Genomic DNA, 21,742 nt, shown 5'->3' on the forward strand with positions numbered 1-21,742 from the left:
TGTCCGCTGTGCCCACGGCGCCACGCGGCCACGCCCGCGCCCGCATGCGGAGTGCCCCGCTACCCGCTGCTCCCGCCTCGCCCGCACAAGCCCTTGCTTCCGTCCCCTTTCTCGCCGTTCGTCCGCCAACCGCCCCCTCACGTCCGCTGGCCGCCGGCAGAACCCAAATCAGGGTCTGGTCGAGTCAACCCAGCAACCGGTCGGGTCCGGGTTCGGATTTCCGACCCGTTTGTCTACCCGGGTCGGGTTAGGGTCTACCCGTTTGAACCCGAGTCAGTTTCTGGTTCGACCCGTACCTGACCAGTAACCCGAAATTGACACCCCTATGTGAGGTGGACTAGACTTTTTTTTTCTCGTTTTTTCTCAAGGGTTGCATCCCTTGGTGGATATAACTGGCTTTCTCAAGAGTGAGAATGGTGCATGTGAGAAGAATCAAGGAGAGAGCGAGAGATAAGAGAGAGATGTATTTATTTCTCCCAATTTTTATATTGAATTTTTTGTTGTGGTGTGGCTTTGTGGTTTTTTCCCTATTTTGGATTTTTCCATGTTAAATCTTGATGTCTTTTATTTTCTACTTTACTTTTTTGTTTGTTTCTCTACGGTGTTTTACTCTCATCCCCAATACCTCCGATTATGTGTCAAACCCCATTTTTACCCCCTTAAATCAACTTGGACAGTAACACAGATGGAAAGTTTTGACATTTATATTTCTCATTGATAACCATCCTGAATTGCTTCCGTCAGCATTGAGTAGAAAATAACCTATCTAGACTATCCCAAGTCCCAATACAACTAATTTGTCTTTTTAAAATTATACATCAATTTCATATTCGAAAGCATGTTCATAACATATCAAAATAAAACATAGAGCTTTATTAAAACTTCAAATAAAGTTTACATACCTAAAAGCTTAATGTATAGCTTACTTTTCTCTCTTCCATGTACACCCAAGGTTGGAGATGGAGAGAAAGTCCTATTAGAGAGAGAAAGTGAGCGGAAATTCAAATTTTGCGTTCCGGTGGTGCTTCCTATTAACCAAGAACTGGTGGGGGAGATGGCGGCTGAAGGCCGCCGGCAATCTTTGGCCTCTACGACGAGGCCTCCATCCTTTGTCGGCAATACAAAGCATGGTTTAGAAGGAAATGTCGTATGCTTGCGGCTTCAAAACAGAGAGATTTTGAAATGTTAAAGAGGACTTCACATGGTCCTTTGGTAATTAAGGATGTTACTGATGCAACTCCGAAAAAGGTCTTAAATGTGGAGGAAAAAGGTAAGGCTATTGTTGAAGAAGAGGATATTGTGACTCCTAAATCTGGTAAAGGTTTTTCCAGCATTGAATGCGATCGATCCTTCTGCTTCGTCCTCTAGATTGAAAATTTTTGTTAATAGATTTGGGAATTCAAATGCAATCCCTAGACACAGTGTGATAAATGTGAATTCACCATTTTCAGTTAACAAAAATTTTAAAGGGGTTAATTCTGTTTTGGGTGAGAAGGATAATACGGTTGTGGATAAGGTATCTGACGATTTGCCTAAGAAATCTGGTAATGGGGTTAATGCTAACCCATTGAGCTGTAAACCATATATTAAGTTGGATTTTAAAGATGAAGATATGGTTTTGACTGAAGATGGCAAGGCTGTTAAGATGTGTGAAGAAATGGAGATTGTGAATTCGAACAAGTTGTTGAATTCCTTGGTGATTAAAGTATTTGGAAAGGAATTGCCATCCCATATGGTGGCTTGGGAAGTGAGGCGACAATGGAGTCAGTTTGGACATTTCCACTTTACTTCTCTTAGAAAGGGGTGGTTTTTATATTCATTCAACTCACACGATATGGTGGAAGCAATACTCTCAGGTGGCCCGTGTTTTGTGAATGGGCATATAGTTGGCATGGAGAAATGGACACCAGAATTTTCACCATTATCAATGAAAGGGTTGACATCTCCAATATGGATAAGAATGCCACACCTACCACTTCATTGTTGGGATGAGTGAATATAGAAAGGATTGCATCTATGATTGGAAAACCATTAATGTTGCATGGGAATTTATTTCAGTGGGGAAGGAGGGAGTTTGCAAGGGTATGTTTAAGAGTGAAGATTGATCAATGCCCTCCTTTAGGAGTATGGGTGGAGAGTATTTCGGGGAGGTTCTTTCAAAAAGTAGAGTATGAAAAAATCTCATCCTTTTGTTTTCATTGTGGGATGATTGGGCATGTGAAATCTGAATGCAAACAGGAAATTTCTGTTACAAAGGAGGTGGAGGAAGCTGTGAGTTATGGTGGATTGGGTGTTGCTGTGGGAAAGAAGGTAGAGAGTATTAATACAACTTCTTATGGTCCATGGGTCCTTGTCAACCACAAGAGAAGTAGAAGAGCAGTCCAAAGAAGTAATTTTGTTAAGCCATCAAATATGAAGTATGTGAAGAAACATGTAAATCCGGTTCTGGAAGTTCAAGAGGATAGGATTGATGAGATTATTGACGTCCAGAAGGACCCATTCTAGTCGGACCAGAGTTGGTTGGATACAGATACAGCTCAATTGGAAGAAGGTGAATTCAAATTGGGACATGTTCAAAGTGGAGAAGAAATTCAATTAGTTACAGATGAGGAGCTTGACGGCCAGGTTGACAAGGATGTGCAGAATTTTGAGGGTGGAAAGGGTATGAATTTTATCCCAGCTTGTTCTTTTTAAACAACTTATGTTAACAAATTTGATTTGTTAAGTATGGAGAATGATGTTATGATGGAAGTTGGAGTGAAGGAGGGGAAGTTATGTGTTGAAAGTAATAAGGCTGAGGATTCTGCGGTTGGTAATGTTGTTCTGGATAAGGGAGTGGTTTATGGTGAAAGTAATTGCATTAACAAAACCGAGGCTGGTATGGTGAAGGAGTTTGGTAATGTTGGGGAGTTAACAAAGGTTAAGCTTGCTAAAGAACTTAGGTCCTTAGGGTCCATCAAAAATGTATCCCGTGGTAGGAACTTGGAAGGTGGTAGTACCAAAAAGAAGGATGGGGGCCCTTCCCCTAAGGTGTTTTAATGAATTCCATTGCTTTTTGGAATTGTAGAGGGGCAAAGAAGAAGGAAGCCTCTCTATACCTTAGGGAGTTCATTAAAGATTTTAGTATTTTGTTTGTGGGGTTGGTGGAGCTAAAATCAATGCTTTTGATAAAGTGTCCTTTGAGAAGATCATGGGACCTGATTGGGATTTTTTCATTCTACCGTCAGAAGGGTTATTTGGAGGTATTATGATCTTATGGAGATTTGATTTGGCTTCGTTTTCAGTTATTAAGATGACAGATCAATGTGTTATTGGGGATCTCAATGTCTATAACAAGTGTGCGTGGATGATATCAACGGCATATGGGAGTAAGGAGGCAAATAAGAGGAGGAGGTTATGGGAATGTATTCAGGAGATTGCTCATAGGAAAGTTCCTTCGGTTGTGGGGGGGGGATTTCAACTGTATTTTGTCCCAAGGAGAGAAAAGAGGGGGAAGGAAATTTGTGTTTTCTCAAGCCCCGAAGGAAATGGTTAACTTTATGAATGTGAATGACTATCATGATGTAGGTATTGTTGGACCAAGGTTCACTTGGTGTAACAATAAGATTGCCGGGGGGGGGGCAGGGCGGGCAAGGATACTGGAGAGATCGGACAAATGGACAGGTGTTTGCTTAATTCTTTGGCCATCAATTGTATCCACGTGGCAGTGGTTAGACATATTGCCAAAGTGGCTTTTGATCACAGTCCTATTGTTCTGAAGATTTTTGACACTTTTACAAGGAAGAAGGGGGTTCTAAATTTTGAAGATATATGGATATCCTATAAAGCTTCAGCTCATATAATTGTTAAGGTATGGAAGAAGACTTTTATTGGGATGAGATGCAAATCCTCAACAAAAAGTGTAGAAGAGCCTTGAAAGATCTGTTCTTTTGGAGTAAGTCTAAGTTAAGGGAGTTCTCCAAAGAAAAAGATAGGTTAAAAGCTGAAATTTTTCTACTGCAAGAGGAGGAAGCTAATGTTGGTGGTTGGAGTGAAGATAAAGTTTGGTTACTTAGATCAAAAGTCAAGGAGCTGAATGCTATTCTTGGTTGCTTGAATACCTGGTGGAAGTAGAGAGCTAAAGTGAAGTGGATTGAAGAGGGTGACTCTAATACAATGTTTTTCCATTCTTTTGCAAATGCAAGGAAAAATGGGAATTGGATTTCTCAAATTAAAAAAAGAAATGGGATCTCACCGAGGAACCAAAGGAAGTGGAGGACGTGTTCTTCAGTTTTTTTCAGAAGAAATGGGAGGAGAGGGTTTGCTTGTTGGAGAATTGGCCGCCTCCTTGGAAGGTTTTAGCAGATGAAGACAAAGGACTGGATGCAGACCTCTCGGATTCAGAAATTCTGGATGTTGTAAGGATGTTGGGTAACAACATGGCTCCGGGATGTGATGGGATCACTTACTCCTTTTTCAAAGCTTATTGGAGTATTGTATGAGAGGATGTTTGTAGAGCAGTGAAGGGGTTCTTTTCTTCAGGGAAGATGTGTAAGGAATGGAAAGATACATTTGTGGTCCTTATTCCCAAGATCAATAATCCGGTGACTCCATCTGGTTTTCGTCCAATTAGCCTATGTAATTATATTTATAAAATTGTGGCTAAGCTCTTATTGAACAGATTGTTGGTGGTCATTCCGAAGATTATCTCTAAAGAACAAGTGATTTTTGTTAGAGGTAGATCTATATTGGATCATTTGTTACTTGCATAGGAGGTGTTCAACAAAATAAGGATCTCTAAAGCTAACAATGGATTGTTGGCTATTAAGATGGACATGAAGCAAGCATACGACAGTATGTGTTGGACTACTCTTAACAAGATGATGGTTCTTCTGGGATTTCCTGAAAAATATTTGAAGTTGGTGATGGAGTGTATCTTGGAGCCGAGATTCTCTATACTCATCAATGGTGGTTGTACTAGATGGATTAAGGGAAAGAGTGGTTTCCGTAAAGGGTGTCCACTCTCACCTTTCCTTTTTATCATTTGTTCTCAATTGCTTTCTAATGCTTTTTTCAATAAAGGATTGTATTTGGGTATTAAGATTGCTCCTAAGGAACAAAAGATCTCTCATTTGTTCTATGCAGATGATGTATTACTATTTTCTGATGCCAAATTGAGAAGTATAAGGAAGATGAATGCAATTATTAGTGACTATTGCAGCTGGACCGGTCAAAGAATCAACTGCCAAAAATCAACTATGATTTGTGGTAAAATGGTTGAAAGAAGAAGGAAGAAGAAAATTGCAAAGTTTTTGGGATTCAAGCTGGTTGAAGAATTGGAGTACTTGGGAACAAAGGTTGCGTTAAGGAGGTTGAAGAAGGCTGATTTCCAAATTCTTATGGATAAGTCTATGAAGAAGTTGAATACTTGGAGTAATAGATTTATTTCCTTGGCTGGAAGGTTGGTGCTGGTGAAATCGGTGTTTATCAATATTCCTGTATTCCTTATGTGGCACTCTCATTCCTTTAAGTATTTTTGAAGGATTTTGAGAAACTATGCAGGAATAACATTTGGGATAAAGCTGATGGTAGTCATGGGCTGCACTATGTGGCTTGGGAAGTGCTTTGTAAACCGAAAGCTTTGGGAGGTTGGGGTATGCAGTCGGCATTGGCTAGCTTGGGTCCACTAAGGGCTAAGTTTGCATGGAAACTATTGGAAAGTCCTTCTTCCTTAACAGGAATTTATTGGCCAAATATGGGGAAGATTGGTGGAGTAATGAAGATTTGAAGGGTGGTTCTCCATCTTGGAAGATCATTGCTAGTGGATGGAAAGCTCTCAATAGTTTTGTCAAATGGAGAGTTGTTTTGGGTAATAACATTAATGTTTTAAAAGATGTTTGTATCTTTGATAAAAGCTTGCTTAAGTGGCCCACTTTTGTTGCCAACTTTGAAGATGAGAATACAAATCTTGACTTCTTCATTCATGAGGGTAGGTGGAATCTTGACAGATTGTTGTTATACTTTGGGGAAGATCTAGTTACCATGATAAGTAACATCCAGATTTGTAGAAGTCATGATAAGGACTTCTTGAAGCTGAAAAAAAGTTATTCTGGAAGATCTATCTCGGCTTTGATTAAGGAGGAAGACTTAAAGGAGGAGCTGATTTCAGATCCTGTACCATGGATCCAAAAGTTGAAGCTAAATGCTCGGGTAGAGCTGTTTATGTGGAGGTTATGCAAGGCAGCAATACCTACAACAGATTTCCTTATGAAGAGGAAGTTAGCTACCATGAATTTGTGTCCAAGAGGATGTGGAGAGGTTGAAGACATCAATCATGTTACCAAAAGCTGTTAAAGGTGATTGATGTATTAAGAAGATGGTGGTTTATGATCCCGAAATACAATTCATTCCAGGAGTGTTTGTATCAGTTGGAAGTATTGACTAGAACTAATCCCTTGGTGGTTAGGATATATTGTTCATTGTTATGGTTTTCTTGGAATAATAGAAATAAGATCAAGCATGGAAAGGTGGAGACTAGTGATACTCTGACAGCTGCTACTGTTCTTAGATTTGTAAATATGGAAAAAAGAAATCCTATAATCTCGGACAACTGGGATGTCAATCAGTCTTTTGGACTGTTTTCTGATTTTTGGCATCCCCCACCTCCCGAGTGGTATAAAATAAACATTGATGCTGCTCTCAAGGAGAACTATGAAGCAGGAATTGGAGGCATTCTTCGGGACAACAAAGGTAGATTTGTTCTAGCTTTCGGTTTCTATGGAGTTCATTGGGACATTGCACAATTGGAGCTTTTGGCTTTTTCTTCTTTGAAGGATGTGTTGAATGGAAGATTACTAGATGCTTGTGGTATTATTATAGAAGGTGACGATTAGGAATGTGATCCAATTTCTTCATGAAGTGTATAGCAAAGAGAAGAAGTTGGGTGTAATCATTGAAGATGAAGATGGTTTCTTTTTAGGTAATTGGAATAATGTTGTTTTCCATCATGTTGGTCGTGATTGTAATAAGTTAGCTCATTATTGCGCTAACTTAGCTTTTTCTTATAATTTTATTTGGGACTTGTTTTGTGAGAGTAAACTACCACCTTCTTTTGTTCAACTTGTGAAGGAAGAAAGTGATAAGGTGGTTTATTCTCAATAGTTTGTATTTAGGTTCACTGCTTTTTCTTTTCTATTATTTATGCAATTTTGCATTCTTCAAAAAAAAAAAAATGTACACCCAAAGTTTATGTACACAATACATTCAGGCTCTTGCCTAAAACTCCGATAGCTCATTCCCCATTCCCGCTATACATCCACTAATGCTCAATGAATACACAATTATAATGCAATGAATACACAATTATAATGCAAGAACAAAAAATAATGGTGTATATGTCAAACTAATATAAGAGTCATTGTTATGTCAAATAATCAAAGCATACAACTGTGTGATTCACTGTATGAACTCTTTTCAAATTCCTCCATGTTGCTTATTTTGTTCATTTTACTTTATAGGTAAGTCATGATGATTATAGGCTTTAGCTAATTACGGTCCCCCCCTCCCCCTCCTTTAACGTTGGATCTAAATCTCCAAGTTTTCAGAAAAGAAAGTGTCAGGCACATTCTATATGATCCCTACTAAGATTTACTTTGTCAGTTCTTTTGCATTTATTGGTGCAAGTCTACTCCATAATATAACTTTTCTTCAGAACTTCCAAACTTTCATAACAAGTGTCCAAACTACTATTTCACAATATGCAAAAACGTTATATATAGGCAATAATTTTATATTGAACAAATGATTATAAAACTAAAATGCTAAACAATTATAATTTACGACACCATCTTGGGCTCGAGAAGTCTACCTCATTCTCAGGAAGCCTTCTTAACTTTAGGTTGATCCATTTCGGCACCATTACTTCTTGCAAGAGGTGGAGGAACCGAGGAGATCAATGGCATATTGATGACAATATTAAATGTTCAATTTCCTCGGTGTATATTAATGCTAACATTTTACGACATTATCAAAGCTTTCCCACTTAAAATTATTCTGTCTAATTGAAGCATCTGCTGTCAATCGTCAAGGCCACATCACTATCACACAAGAACTAAGGCTCTAAGGCAAGGTAACGTTGCCTCAAGAAGCATAAATAATCAGAATGAAATTCTCAAAAACTCATTGGAGAATTACTGAAAAGATCTTTGGATATCTCTGAATTTAGAACCTAAATAAGCATTATTTCTTTAGCCGTTGATTGATCAAGGAGTTCTCGGCTTTTCCATTATTCTTCCCTATATTAGCACAAGCTACTATAACACTTGAGAATATTAATATAAGCTCCTGTCACCATCTTGTCTTAGTGTAGGTCCATGCGACCAGAACACTCTAAACTCTGTTATTTATTTCTTGATTTACAGCATTAACTTCTATATGACCAAACCACTCTAAACTATTTGTTTTTTAATGTATATTTATTTCGCTTACTTTGCTTTGCTCACTACCTTCCTGACAATACTTCGAGCTTTCTTGTAATCATTATAAGCTTTATCAGTATTTAGATTTTCTCACTCATTAAAATTGTATTTGTTTTCCTAAATAGCATGTCCCTGAGTCCACCACAAAGTCTCATTTTTAAGATATATAATATGTTTCTTGACTTTTCTAAAGTTTTATGGTAATCTTCTTAATGGAATTAGTCATCTTATTCCAACCCCATGTTTATAAAATGTCTTGTATCGAATTCTTTTTTTTTTTTTCTGTTTATTTTCTTACAAACATTCAATATTTATTATTTTTCTAATCATAATGTCCATTAATTTTCTTTTTTTCTTCCCCTTCAAAGTTTTCAAATTTCATGTAGTACAACAACAACAACATCAAGCCTTTATCCCACTACGTGGGGTCGGCTACATGAATCCTTTTTCTCCAATTTGAATTTGAAATTCAAATTGAGCTAAATAAGGAACTTTCCTAAAATAGACTATTTAAACTAGGAAAGATTTTGAAAATTCGCCATGATGAATTTCGAATTTCAAATCTTCCCGCATTCAATTTAATCTAAAATAGGAAATAAATTAGGTTGGAAAAAAGGAGGAGATTGGTCGGCGGCTTAGGAGATGGGGGCGGCGGGATGAAGAGTTGGGTGGGGTGATTTGGCCGTGGGGTGAGGAAGGAAAAGGGAGCAATTTCGGAATAGTGGAAATCGGGCCGGCCGTTTGTGGTGGTTTTCGGGTGAGGTGGTCGGCGGGTTGTGAAGAGGTGGCTGGTGTCTTGGGTGGAGGATGGGGATGTCGACAAGGAGAAAATGAAAAGATAACGAAAAGAATAAAACCACGAACCCGGCCGTCTCCAAGGTTGGTGGGTGATACGATTTCCCTCTCCAAGGGATCTCAATTCAAGAGCCCGGACCCATCCTGCGGCTGGTGACAACTCCGATTCCTCTCATAGGAATCTCACTAATGCTCTCTCACAAGAAGAACACAAGTGTGGAAAAATAATTTTTTTCATATCAAATTAACCATCCTATTACAATAGCTAAAGGCCATATATATAGGTCACAATATGAGAAAATAAAAAAATTACAAAATTGCCCCTTGGGCTACAACACTCAAATAAATTAACCTAGGGGTAAAACAGGAAATAACATAAAAATAGAAACTAAAATGCAGAAAATAATTCATAAATGACAACTTAAATCAGAGCCGTCGATTTACGACGCCTCCTGTGATAGATGCGCCAGATTTTCGTGTCGATGTCCGCATCAACTTCATACCATAGTTCTTAATGGCACAAAATAGCACACACTCATAATGCTGCAAGACACATTATTTGTGCCATTTTAATGGCGTGGAAAATAGCTTCTCTATGTAGTTTAAAATGAACTAGATTGACATAGCACATACTTAACGTGTCTAACATCATCTATTGACCTTGAACGCTACTCAGGAGGAATGGAAGCAAGTACATTACTTGCTCCAATTAGATATATCCGAGTCTATTCAATTAATTATTCCATTAGCTGAATCCGTACCAGAATGTCTTGGGACTTATACCCGCTTCATGATGGCTATTGAGTATCCAATGCCTGAAAGTCATATTCTCTCTCTTTGTTAAGTACAATTCAAATTCTGTACCACTATTAGAAAAGGTGTTCAATTATCCTTAAAGGTTGTGCTTAGGGGTGCAAATGAGTCGAGTCGAGCTCGAGTCAGGGGGTGTTCGAGTCGAGCTCAACTGTCAAATACTGAGCTCGAGCTCGAGCTCAAAAATCTAGCTCGAGCCCGACTCATTCAATCGTAAACGAGTTCGAGCCGCTCATCTAGCCTCCGGCACGGTCCTCAAAAAATTTATTCGGGGGCTTTTTGGTTATCCGGAAAAAAGAGAGTATTGAAAAGATTTTTTTGGGTTTGCTGTTAGCGCGCGCGCGAGAGAGAGAGAGAGAGAGAGAGAGAAGATTTTTTGGTTTTGGTGTTAGCATTTATTATTTGCCGGGCTTGTCACAGAAGAGAGAGAGAGAGTATGCGATTAGATTTGAAACATACTAGAATTTAAAAATGTGGGCGGATGAGATTATCATTAATTTTTTTTTAAATATTTAAATTTAATAATTTCGAGTCGACTCGCGAGTTCACGAGCTGAGCCTCGTCAAGCTTGAGCTCGTGGCTCGATAAGCTCGGCTTGTGAGCTCAGTATCGAGTCGAGCTCAAGCTGGTTCACAAGCCGGCTCGGCTGGCTCACAAGCCGGCTCGGCTCACTTACACCACTAGCTGTGCTCATTTGAAGTTTCTTAGTTGCTTTACGTTGGAGAACTTGATTCTGTCTCATTGAAGCATGAATAGCTGTAAATACAGCATGACTTGCGAATTACACAAAAACAAACCCAAAGCTGTTGGCAGTACTCAAATGGAGCATTCCTCCCCTTCTGCTGAAATTAAGTTTCATTCACTCCTATACAATGCAAAGTACACAACAAAACAATCAACGCCAGGATCCTCCTGCAGAGATGTAAGCAAGACCATCTTAATATAAAACCTTAAGTTTAAACATGATATAAATTATTTAAATTTATATTTTATTTTTTTAAGTAACGTAGGGATTTACTTAACATTCACTCCTATGCAGACAAATGCAATATACAAGGTAAACAATAGGGCCAACTTTCCGCCATTTCTTCATCAATTATGTCTTTGAAAGGTTGAGAATTAAGCTTTGGATCAGAACAAAGTATTGAACAGAAAAGCCTGAAAAAGAAACGTTCAGTTAGAAACAAAACATAAAGGAAATCGAGTTGTTGGCGAACATATGATTTTTGTAATTGATTAATTCTGGGCTACACACTCACCTCCTGAAAGCAATTGAACCACACAACTTGTTGATAATTCTTTTGTAATTTGAGTAAAGCTCCTTTTGTCCCTTCCTCTCAAACCAGATCCTATGCAGATTTGCTATTATGTTCTCTGATTTGATGAGAAAGGAGCGAAATTGTTTTTAAAGGGTCTTAGAGTTGGTGATGGAAGCAGATGAGGGAGAGATAGCTCAATGACTCAAATGAGAAAGGTCAAATACCAATGGAGAAGGTTGGTAAAAGAGTAAGAGGATGATTGAAGTTGGCGGATTGTGTGTTGGTCGAGAATGAAGAGCGACTGTGAGACTGCTTTTTTTGTTGATCAAGCCCTGTAGTAGCGACACAGTTGCAGCACAAAATGATTAGATATCTCGATTCATGCTTTTTTAATATTTGGTCTGGTTCTGGAGAATGGGATTGAGGATAAGAGTATTAGTAACTTTAGAGTTTAGCAAAACTTTGGGTTAGTGGGTTATATTTTATCATTTTTAATTTTAATTTAAATAACATATATCAAGTTTAATAATTACATTACTCAGTTTTTTTAATAACCTATTAGCTGGTTGGCTAGTTGTGTTGTACCTGCAAAATGGAGGTATATGTATGTGTGTGTACGGTATGTATACGGTACCTTCCATTAGCCTGCAAAAGTAATGTTGGGGTTCAAAGCCCTCAAAATTGTTGAAAGCAATAGATTTTTCTTGATGTATAAGATTGTATTATCTTGATGCCCTATTAGTAAAGGATAATTGCTATTTATCATTAAACAAGGGGGCACTGTAACTGCCATTAGCCTGCAAAAGTAATGTTAGGGTTGGAAGCCCTCAAAAGCGTTGGAAGCATTAGGTTTTTCTCGATGTATAAGATTGTATTTTATGAAAATTTAGCTTCAACTGTTGTTCTTTTGGGCATATGTATACAAATTGAATCAGCTTAGCTGAGCCGTGTCGGCTATATATAATGTTTTGCATTTATTTCGCTAGACTTTATAAAATGCAGCTAGTTTATGTCTGGTTGTGCTTTGTGCTGTTTAGGAAAGGTGGACCAATACTAGGCTTGGCCCGTTAAGTGCCTCATATTTGTCTGTGTATTGCTGCCCTTTCTCGGGATTTATTATTCTGTGCGGAGTCCGGAGGGGGTCCGGAGACCAATAAAAATGCGCCACAACACCCCATTGCTCGGCACCTAACTCAGTACCAGCGCTCGGTACCCCTCGGTACCGCTGGGTACCCAGCGCTTAACCGGACGAGAGAACCGTTCGGTGTCCGCACAGAATAATAACTCCTTTCTTGTATGGGCCCAATAAATGTTTAAGCATGCTTGGAAGATTGCATTTCTTTTCATAAGGTTGCAGCTCGAAACTGTGAATGGAAGGCTGTGATCATTGAAGAGGAGCTCTGTTTTATGCTTCTCTTTGCACAATTTCTAATTATCTTACATTTGTTTGCATATTTTTTTCTTGACCCTTCACATTGTTTCTTTCTTATTGCTACATCTTTTGCCTTTGTTGTTGTATCTAACAAAATTACCTGAGCCGTTTTCCAGTTTTATCTTCAATATGTGGTAATTTCAATATCTCCTGTATCTTTCACTCTTCATATTTTATCACATCCATTTAAACCTAATCAATTTTGGCACGCCAAATTTACTTATGACATGCTACCTGAAACTTACATCCATATAGCATGGTTGATCTAACAAAATGCAAAGATAGTTATTTTTAATCTGAATTTTCTTCCATGTCTGTACACTCTCTTTTTTAATCTGTTTTATTTTGATCTTTATGCTTAAATTCAGCTATTAATTTTCCTATGTTTTGAGGTAGTTATTGGAGGTTTTTCCGCAATTTTTTCTTATAAAAAGCCCATGAAATTGTACGGCGTGTCTTGCCAAATATATCAAGAAAATTTATTGTTTGTTAAGCAAAATATTGATTGTATTCTCTAAAAGTTACTTCATTTTGGGTATGGCTAAAATTGCTTGTGGAGGGTAATTTCATCATGATTTAGTTTCGGGCGTTCAAAAATTTTTGTTAATATTTAGAAACAATATTGAGGAATTAGTCAGCAATCTTCATCTCTTATTAGATCAGCGAGTCATATGCAGAGATGTATGAGCTCTTGGCTGTGGGGCAGTAAAAGTTGCGGTGTATTTTTTTCTAACATTTCTTTGTTCTCGTTCTTATTTGCCCTTAGAAATCCATTGAAGCCTACCAATACAGCATCCATAGATCTTTGATTCTGTGAAGACCATCTTATTTGCCTTTGATTTTTTTCATGCATTGATTTAGTATCGCTGTTCATATTCTATTGTCTAGTCATTATACTGTATACAATAACAGCTGCTATTAATGTCTTTAGGAAAGCACATCGATCCACAATTTCAGAAGTTTTGTATTTTACCAGGTTTTCAGCCACCTGCTCCAAGATATTATTGACAACAAACATGATGAAGCAAAGTGATATTGTTAATTCAAAATCACCAGAAGAATGTTGTAGCCATGGAAACTCTGATGATGAATTTGAGGAGTACAGTGAGGAAGAAATGCTTAGTGAAGAAGAATCAAATGAAAACTTGTGCTTTCCACCAAATAAAGAAGGCTCTATTGATAAATTAAGTAAGGTAGAAGGTTCATGTGCAGAAGAACCAAATGAATATGTTTCATCTGATGAAGAATCAGCTGAAGAAGTTCCTTGTGGAGATGAATCCGATGAGGAAGATTCATGTCCAGAAGAATCAAATGAAGAAAATTTAGACGAAGGACCTGAAGCAGCATCTGCAGAATACCCAACAGAGGGGATGATGACATTAGAAGAAGCCGGTGATGAAGATCTAACAGATGTATCATTTGAAGAGATTATTGAAGAAGAGTTCTATGAGGAATCGTATGAGGAACCTGATGAAGAAGAGCCGTTGAGGGGTTCTATGGATCAAATACCCCTTGCTATTATCAGTGACGGGGTTTCTAATTCGCTTGAACAGAAGAAAGCATCAGATCATGCGTTTTTAGAATCAAAAACTTCGGTTGAGTCTTCTTGTAATCAATGTCTGAGGGAATCTAGTAACCTCTCTATAGATGCACTTGTTTCCAAGCAACAGGATGATCCATCGGCCTCTATCAAGAAAAGGCGAAGTAGATGGGATATCAAGGCTGAGGCTCCAATGCCAGTAAATGAGAGTGGTGACCTAGGTATAAAAAGGACGACTAGATGGTCCAGTGATACAAAGGCTGAGGCTCCAATACTAGTGAATGATAATGCTGACCTCAAGAAAAGAAGGAAGACTAGATGGTCCAGTGATGAAACTCAGTTAAACATGCCATGTACGCTGAAGCTTCTGGACTCTGTCAAGGATATTTCATCCAACACCGACAATGACCAAAGCATACGAAGATTGAATGCAGAGATTCAAGCAATAAACCGAAAGCTGGGGGGTAGTGTGATAGTAAATGAGCAGCCGCAGGAAGAAAGTTCCCCATCTCCACAACCTAATGATGATTGTCTTGACTCTAGGATATATACAAGTGAATTTAGGCACCTCGTGAGTCTCTTGAAGCAGAAGCTTTCGATCATATCAGAACTTACAAAGAGTCAGAAGAATGATAAACCTTCAAATCATGCTATATTCAAAAAGAAGATATACCTACCTGTGAAAGAATATCCCAATTATAACTTTATTGGTCTTATACTTGGTCCAAATGGGAATTCGTTGAAAAAAATGGAGAAGGAGACAGGGGCTACTATTGTATTAAGAGGTAAAGGTTTTAGTAGTAAGGATAAGAAAAACCAGTGTAGTGATGATAATGATGATGAACATGTCCTTATACAATCAGATAGCCGTAATGGTTTTGATGCTGCTGTAAGTATGGTGGAAAAGCTATTGGTTCCAGTTGATGATCGGCATAATTATTACAAATCTGCCCAACTAAGAGAGCTTGCTGAATTAAGAGGAAATCTAAAGGAAGTAACTTTCTGGGACGTTAAACAATGTGACATATGTGGTAAGTCAAGCCACCAAACTTCTGATTGCCCCCTTGTAGCAACTGAGTTACAATCCAATGCTAACTTTCACACCGGGTCTGGAAGCTTATTTTCCTCTTTTAAAAGTTCATCAGCTTCTCCTTGCCCCTTGCCTTTTGTGGCTAATGCATTTGATGATAAACCCCAGGAGGAGAGTAAACCTGTCAGTCTCTTTGTAGGTCATCTTTCTCTATCCGTCAGCAAAGATAAATTGAAGGAGCTTTTCCTGCCTTATGGCGACATTTGTTATGTGAGTGTGCTAATGGATAAGAGCACTGGCCAAAGCAAAGGGTGTGGCTTTGTTAGGTATACTAGTGCCAGTGATGCTGCAGTGGCTATCGCCAAAATGAATGGGTGTATGGTTGATGGTAAGAAACTAACAGTTAAAATAGCAGGAGCATCTTCGCCTTCTTTGTTTGCAGATCTGCCAAATTATCCTGGATTTGCTTCTATACCCCCTCCATCTTTGAATACGGATCTGCCAAATTTTCCAGGACTGGCTTCTATTCCTCCTCCATCTTCCAATGCAAACCTGCCAAATTTTCTTGGAACCCCCCATCCGTCTTCTTCAAATGCAAATCTGCCAAAATATCCTGAACTTTCTGCCATTGCTGAAATGAATCCTAAACCAAATTATTGGCCAGGTCCTCCAGGATCCATGCTTCTAGAATCAGGTATTTCTTACCCCAAGAGCAGCTTTAATTCTTCAAATTACACTGAAAGTGTGCCTTTGCAATCTTCAACATCTTTTGGTATCACATTCCAAACAACATCTCTTGGGAAGAACGGGCGCATGATTGATGGGAAAGTTACAGTAACAGGGTCCCCTTCCCCATCCTTAAATTTGCCAAATTATCCAGGATTTGTGGCCATTCCTCGAGATATCCCTGAATCAAATTGTTTGCCATGCCCTTCAGCTTCAATACCAACTGCATCAGGCACCTTTTTATCCAATAGCAGGTATAATTTATTAAATCACACTGACAGTGTGCCTTTTAGATCTTCAACATATCTTGGTTCCACATGCCAAACATCAATTTCAACATCTCAATTTCCTGGTGTTGCTGCAACTTCCAATGAACTCGCCACTTTTCCTGGTTTTCTGAAGAGCTTTGACTCTTCAAATCAACTTAACCCATCAATGCCTTCAAGCAGTCTATCATCTCCATCACCTTATTTTATTAGGAACTTCTCTAGCCAACAGATGAATCCAACATGGCGGTAACTATGATCATCCTGCATTAAATTGAGTGTGTCAAATCAGATTACTGCTTCCAGGTTTATGTTTCAAATCCATGACTGTAGATGCAGAACCTTTTTGTATTCATCTACCTTGGTGAAGCAGCAGTGAAATAAAGCTATTAGTACAGATTGTGAAGAAATATCCAAAAAAAAAAAAAAAAGAAGAATGAAAGAAAACCGCACTGGAAGAGCAAGGCAGTGACATAGGCCTGGTTATAACTTTACGATTGCTTTGGTTCATTTAGCACTCGCTTTCTGCATGTTTGGTCATGTAAATAGCTGGAGCTTTTTTATGACAAATTGAATACTAATGAAACTAGATACCCGTTAGATGCTTCTGCATTAGTAGTTGGCTTTACTTATTGTATATTAATCATTCTCTTTATCCGTTGTGTTCTGTTTGTGCTAACGTTTATGGCCTTCACCTATGCTCTATTTGAGCCTTGCAGGATTTGAATCAGAAGCATATTATCTCGAATAATGACATCTTCATTCGGAGCATCAAAATGTTGTCCATCTCGAATCCAAAATCCGATCCGGATATTAAACGGGTTGATCCGAAAAATTTACATGAAAATTTTCTTTTTATTAGTTCTTTAGTTTAACATCTAGAGCATAAAATTAACCAAACTAGTTATGAATGTGGGAGCATATGGAATACTCGTGGGTGTTAAGATAGCGGGGAAGCAAAAGTGAAATTTTATATATATAAATCAAAATTCATTATCTCATTTTTCACTAAAACTCCCTCAACCACAATCCTATTTTGCCAGAAAAAAAAGGCAGAGGGGAGAGATAAAGGAGGTGATAGAAAAAGAAGAGAGAAATTTGGATGCCTCAAAGTAGAATTCGAACTTCGGGCTAGGCTATTAATGGTTTCATTGAAAAAAAAAAAAGCAGGTCATTCTCGTTAGGGGATGACCCAGTCGACCTAGCATGCAACCCACATCAATTTACACGGGCCGACACTTACGGCTGTCACGAATTGCCAAGGGATTCGAACTCGGTACCTGGCCTTTGGCCAGCCAGTTCTTCACAACCAAGACAACCCGCGGTGGGTAATGGTTTCATTGAGCATAAGGTAGACTTCTAAGTACTTGTTTCTTATTTAAATTCCAATGAATTCATAATGAGACATGAATAAAAAAAATGTATTGTTTTAGTTTTATAATATTTTTATAGCGTAACTTTTTTATCTATTCTAGCACGTTTTATTTTGGACATTTTGATTATAAAATGTTAAATTCTACTAGTTGATTTTATCTATGATGATTTTTATGTATATTGAATAAATGAGACTTTTTTTTATATTTATGTATATAACTTTTTTATCTATTCTCACATTTAAATTCATAATTATTAGATATTACATTCATGTTACACAATTTATGATATGGCATTATAGAAGTTTTGATTTCTGAAATATTATAAGTGCACTTTCTAAAATGATACAAGTGTCCTAAATGTTCTGCTTTGGGCCCATCTGTCTTGTGTGAGGGTGGGATAAATTTTGGTCCCACTTATTGTATGTACGTGTGAGAGGTTTTTATTTTGTCCCCACTTATTGTATACAGGTGTGAGAGGCTTAAAGGGAACTATACGTGATTGTAGAGCTATATGTAAATATTGAGACATGTGCATGGTACTTCCTTACATTGCATATTCTAAGAATTCAATGAGTTAAGTGATATTTTGATGACTCTAAAACTTCTATATATATTTTGATAAATGAAACAAGTTCAAGGGAAAACCATGTTCTAAAATAAAACATATTTTAATACCTCAGACATATCTATGAAGCTTACCCGAGAAGGTATAAGTGATGACTCTAAAATCAAGTACATTCTAATAACTTTATGAAAGTACTTTTGTGTAAATTTCAAGGGTAAATATTATGTGTGAAATTAAAATATTAATTTCTAAATTTATATTCTTAGCCGCCAATATGTTGAATTTCATATGAATGGCTTTTTATTAACATTTACATCATACTTGATGTTTAACCTATTACCTAAATATATCATTATATATAAGGAAATGTATTTGATATGTGTGATGAGAATGTGGTAGAATTTCAATGAGCTGGTGGTGCTCATTTTATAAAATTTCTCTAACATTTCATGTAGAAAAGGCCCGACGAGGTAGAGTGATAAGGGCATAATTGTGTATGTTAGGATTGCTGAGATATTTTTATAAACCAGATATTTATTCTTGTGATGTATATAGTCTGTATAAAAACTAAATTATTATATATAATTTATTAGAAATGAAATTTGAATTTTATACTATTTTTTATTATTTTGTTGCCTCTGGGTTTATTTTTTAAGCTTTAGGTTTATTATGTATTGTTGTTTAGAATAGATAATAATAATAAAATATGTTTGGGGATTCAATTCTTCCCTTAGATATTAGGATATGACATAACGAAACTTTCCTGTAAGTTAGACACTACATCCTATCAAAAGTTTTCTCCATCCTCATAAGCTATTGGTTCCACTCTCAAATTTCGAAGGCTTCAATTTCATAACATCCACAAAGGTTTCTAAATATCATCAGATCTCATAACAGACATCCTACTCCAGGCCTCGCCCATCAACCATGCTACCATCCTAGTAAATTGAGAAACAAAATCAGAACTGACTGCACTTACTATTCTCTATACCAACAAAGCATAACTAAAACTCCACCTATTAATTATATTTAGCTCTTGGTGATTTGTTTGAGACAGTCACTGAATGCACACAGCTGAATAATATAGGCACATGAAAATAAAATTAAATAAACACTTGATACTACCAAGAATTATCCCTCACAATCTACATATCAATCATGTCTCTGTTACAATCAATTCCTACAAAACATTATTCTGATACCAAAACTTCTTTCACAATTTGAGACTTGATTTAATCCACACAATGAATAAGTCATACCATGTTGGATTATGACATCACAGAAATTCTAAGTCTAGTTAGAGAGAATTACAGGATTTCTAATATAATTTATAAGCAATAGAGCCACTTCTATTTATGCATAGGTTTATATAGATTTCTCAAAACAAACAGATACTAAAGATCTACAAAATAGAAAATAGTAGCTCAATCACACCCAATCATAAGTAGTAGAATAGTAACCACATTAATAAATTGCTCATCATGGAAAGTTTCTCTCAAGCCCTTATACCTCCCAATAGAAATCAAAATTTATGCCCTTTAACTCCCGATGATAGCATATCAAATAACAAACCCTTATAATCATCAATTCTTAGCACCATGGACATTCATAGATTCAACCACTTATAGCTCCAAACAAACATCACATCAAAACTTCTCATCAATCATTAGAACTCTTCCAATTCACATATTTTAGATATATAACATTGAAATAATTATAATGCTAGATATTTTACACAATATCATAATTATTATAGAATTTCAAAGTCATACTAATAGTAAACAAATAGAAGTTTGGAGGAAACTCACACACAAAATATTATATTTTCAAAATTTAACCAAATTATCAAATATTATTCATATTTTCAAAACTATGCACTATTTCTATGTGTCAAAATATTTTTTCGATTGTTAAAATAACATTTTCAAAACTACTAAGTGAAAATTCACAAATAAGCAATTAGAATGTGCAGAATATTAATAACTACAATATGTTATGAGGTGGAAACGTATCAGATGATCGGATATACCCTCTTTTGCATCATAATTTTAATTAAAATGTTAGAAAAATCTAAAAAAATATGAATTATTATAAATTGAAATAAGAAAAATGTAACCTACCTTGACGCAAATAATTTATTGAATTTACCTAACAGATAAAAATAACTTGAAGCAGCCTAAATTTCACCTTCTCTCTCTAGAGTCTCTGGCTTTTTCTATCTAACCAGCATTACATTATAGGATAAATGATTTGGCATTTTAAATAATGAGTGAATTTTTATATTTATTGAAAATTTTTCCCTAGTGCCATGACGCTCAGAGACCAAGCCTTGTAGTGCTCCCTTCATAAATCAAAATTTAAGAGAGAATGGCACCACAACGCACATGACCAGCACTACAATACTAACCCAAATCCAATTTTTTTATAGAATATAGAAAATTCCTCACCACAACGTCATCACCCCCAATAATGTGATGCTCCCAGGGGAAATTTGTAGACTTAGATCTCACACACATAAATCTTTTGGACATGCTCTAAAATAGACTTTATGTATCCATAAGCATACAAAACATTCAAAGACATGTATAGAATATAAATAAGGAAATTTCAAAACACACATTCTTATTGGATCATGTTTAGATTAGTTCAAAACACTAGCAGTAGATGTTACACATAGAGTTAAAGATTCTTAAAAATAACACTTATGTCTCTTTGAAATATTTTACGAGCATTTATAAAGTTTTGTGGGTCTTCATAATTATTGATTTATTGAATAACAAAATGGAATATTTTTTCCATTTTGAACCAAATTAATTTAAAATCTCACTCAATGAACCAAATTAATTTAAAATCTCACTCAATTTTTGTTTGTTAGTAGCTAGTGAATAAGTGGATTTTATACACTAATTAATTTAGTTAACTTTTTGCCTTTTACTAAATCCCTAGCCTTTGGAGAAAACCATCCCCCAAACCCTAGATCAATATTTTCAATGGAGTTTTATTATATATTCATATTAGTGATTAAAAGCTTACTTTCCAAGATGATGGATCTTCTATATTTAGTGCTTTCTTTTCTTGGCTTCTTCATGTTATTGGAATTTAGCATGTAAGAACTATTTCTCTATTTTTTTTTTAATTTCTATTTGATCTTTATTGTACTATATTAAAGTGTTCTAGAGGAGAATACTCATGAGAGATCGTCTCAAGGAAAAGGGTGGTTGTGTCAATAAGAAGTTGGTTCCAAGGATTCTTTGCCTATAATAGGAGTAGCAAGTTCGTTAACTGCAGGTTTTGTAGGGAATTCTAAGTTTAGTGGGTAGGTATGGATGTAGGCTATGTCTAAATCATTATGCATTCATATGTAATGTTTATCTTTTACCTATTTTATATATTAATTGTATTATTAGCTTTGAGTATTATGATGTTAAGTGATAGAAATAGTTTTTAAACTATCCACATATTTTCAGAAGTCAACCCCCCCCCC

At 36.6% G+C, this 21,742-nt stretch overlaps 1 protein-coding gene across 1 annotated transcript in view; it reads left to right on the forward strand.

Annotated features, from left to right (window-relative positions):
• Nucleotides 1-16,925, forward strand: part of LOC110097642 (splicing factor-like protein 1) — a 29,982-nt gene extending 13,057 nt beyond the window's left edge. Inside the window, exon 2 of the mRNA XM_020824146.2 lies at nt 13,732-16,925. Within this exon, the coding sequence (XP_020679805.1) occupies nt 13,772-16,570 (2,799 nt within the window). The 5' untranslated portion in view covers nt 13,732-13,771 and the 3' untranslated portion in view covers nt 16,571-16,925. The remainder of the gene's footprint in view (nt 1-13,731) is intronic.
• The last annotated feature ends 4,817 nt before the right edge of the window (nt 16,926-21,742 follow it).

Source organism: Dendrobium catenatum, unplaced genomic scaffold, assembly GCF_001605985.2.
Source record: "Dendrobium catenatum unplaced genomic scaffold, ASM160598v2 fragScaff_scaffold_734, whole genome shotgun sequence".
Taxonomy (NCBI): domain Eukaryota; kingdom Viridiplantae; phylum Streptophyta; class Magnoliopsida; order Asparagales; family Orchidaceae; genus Dendrobium; species Dendrobium catenatum.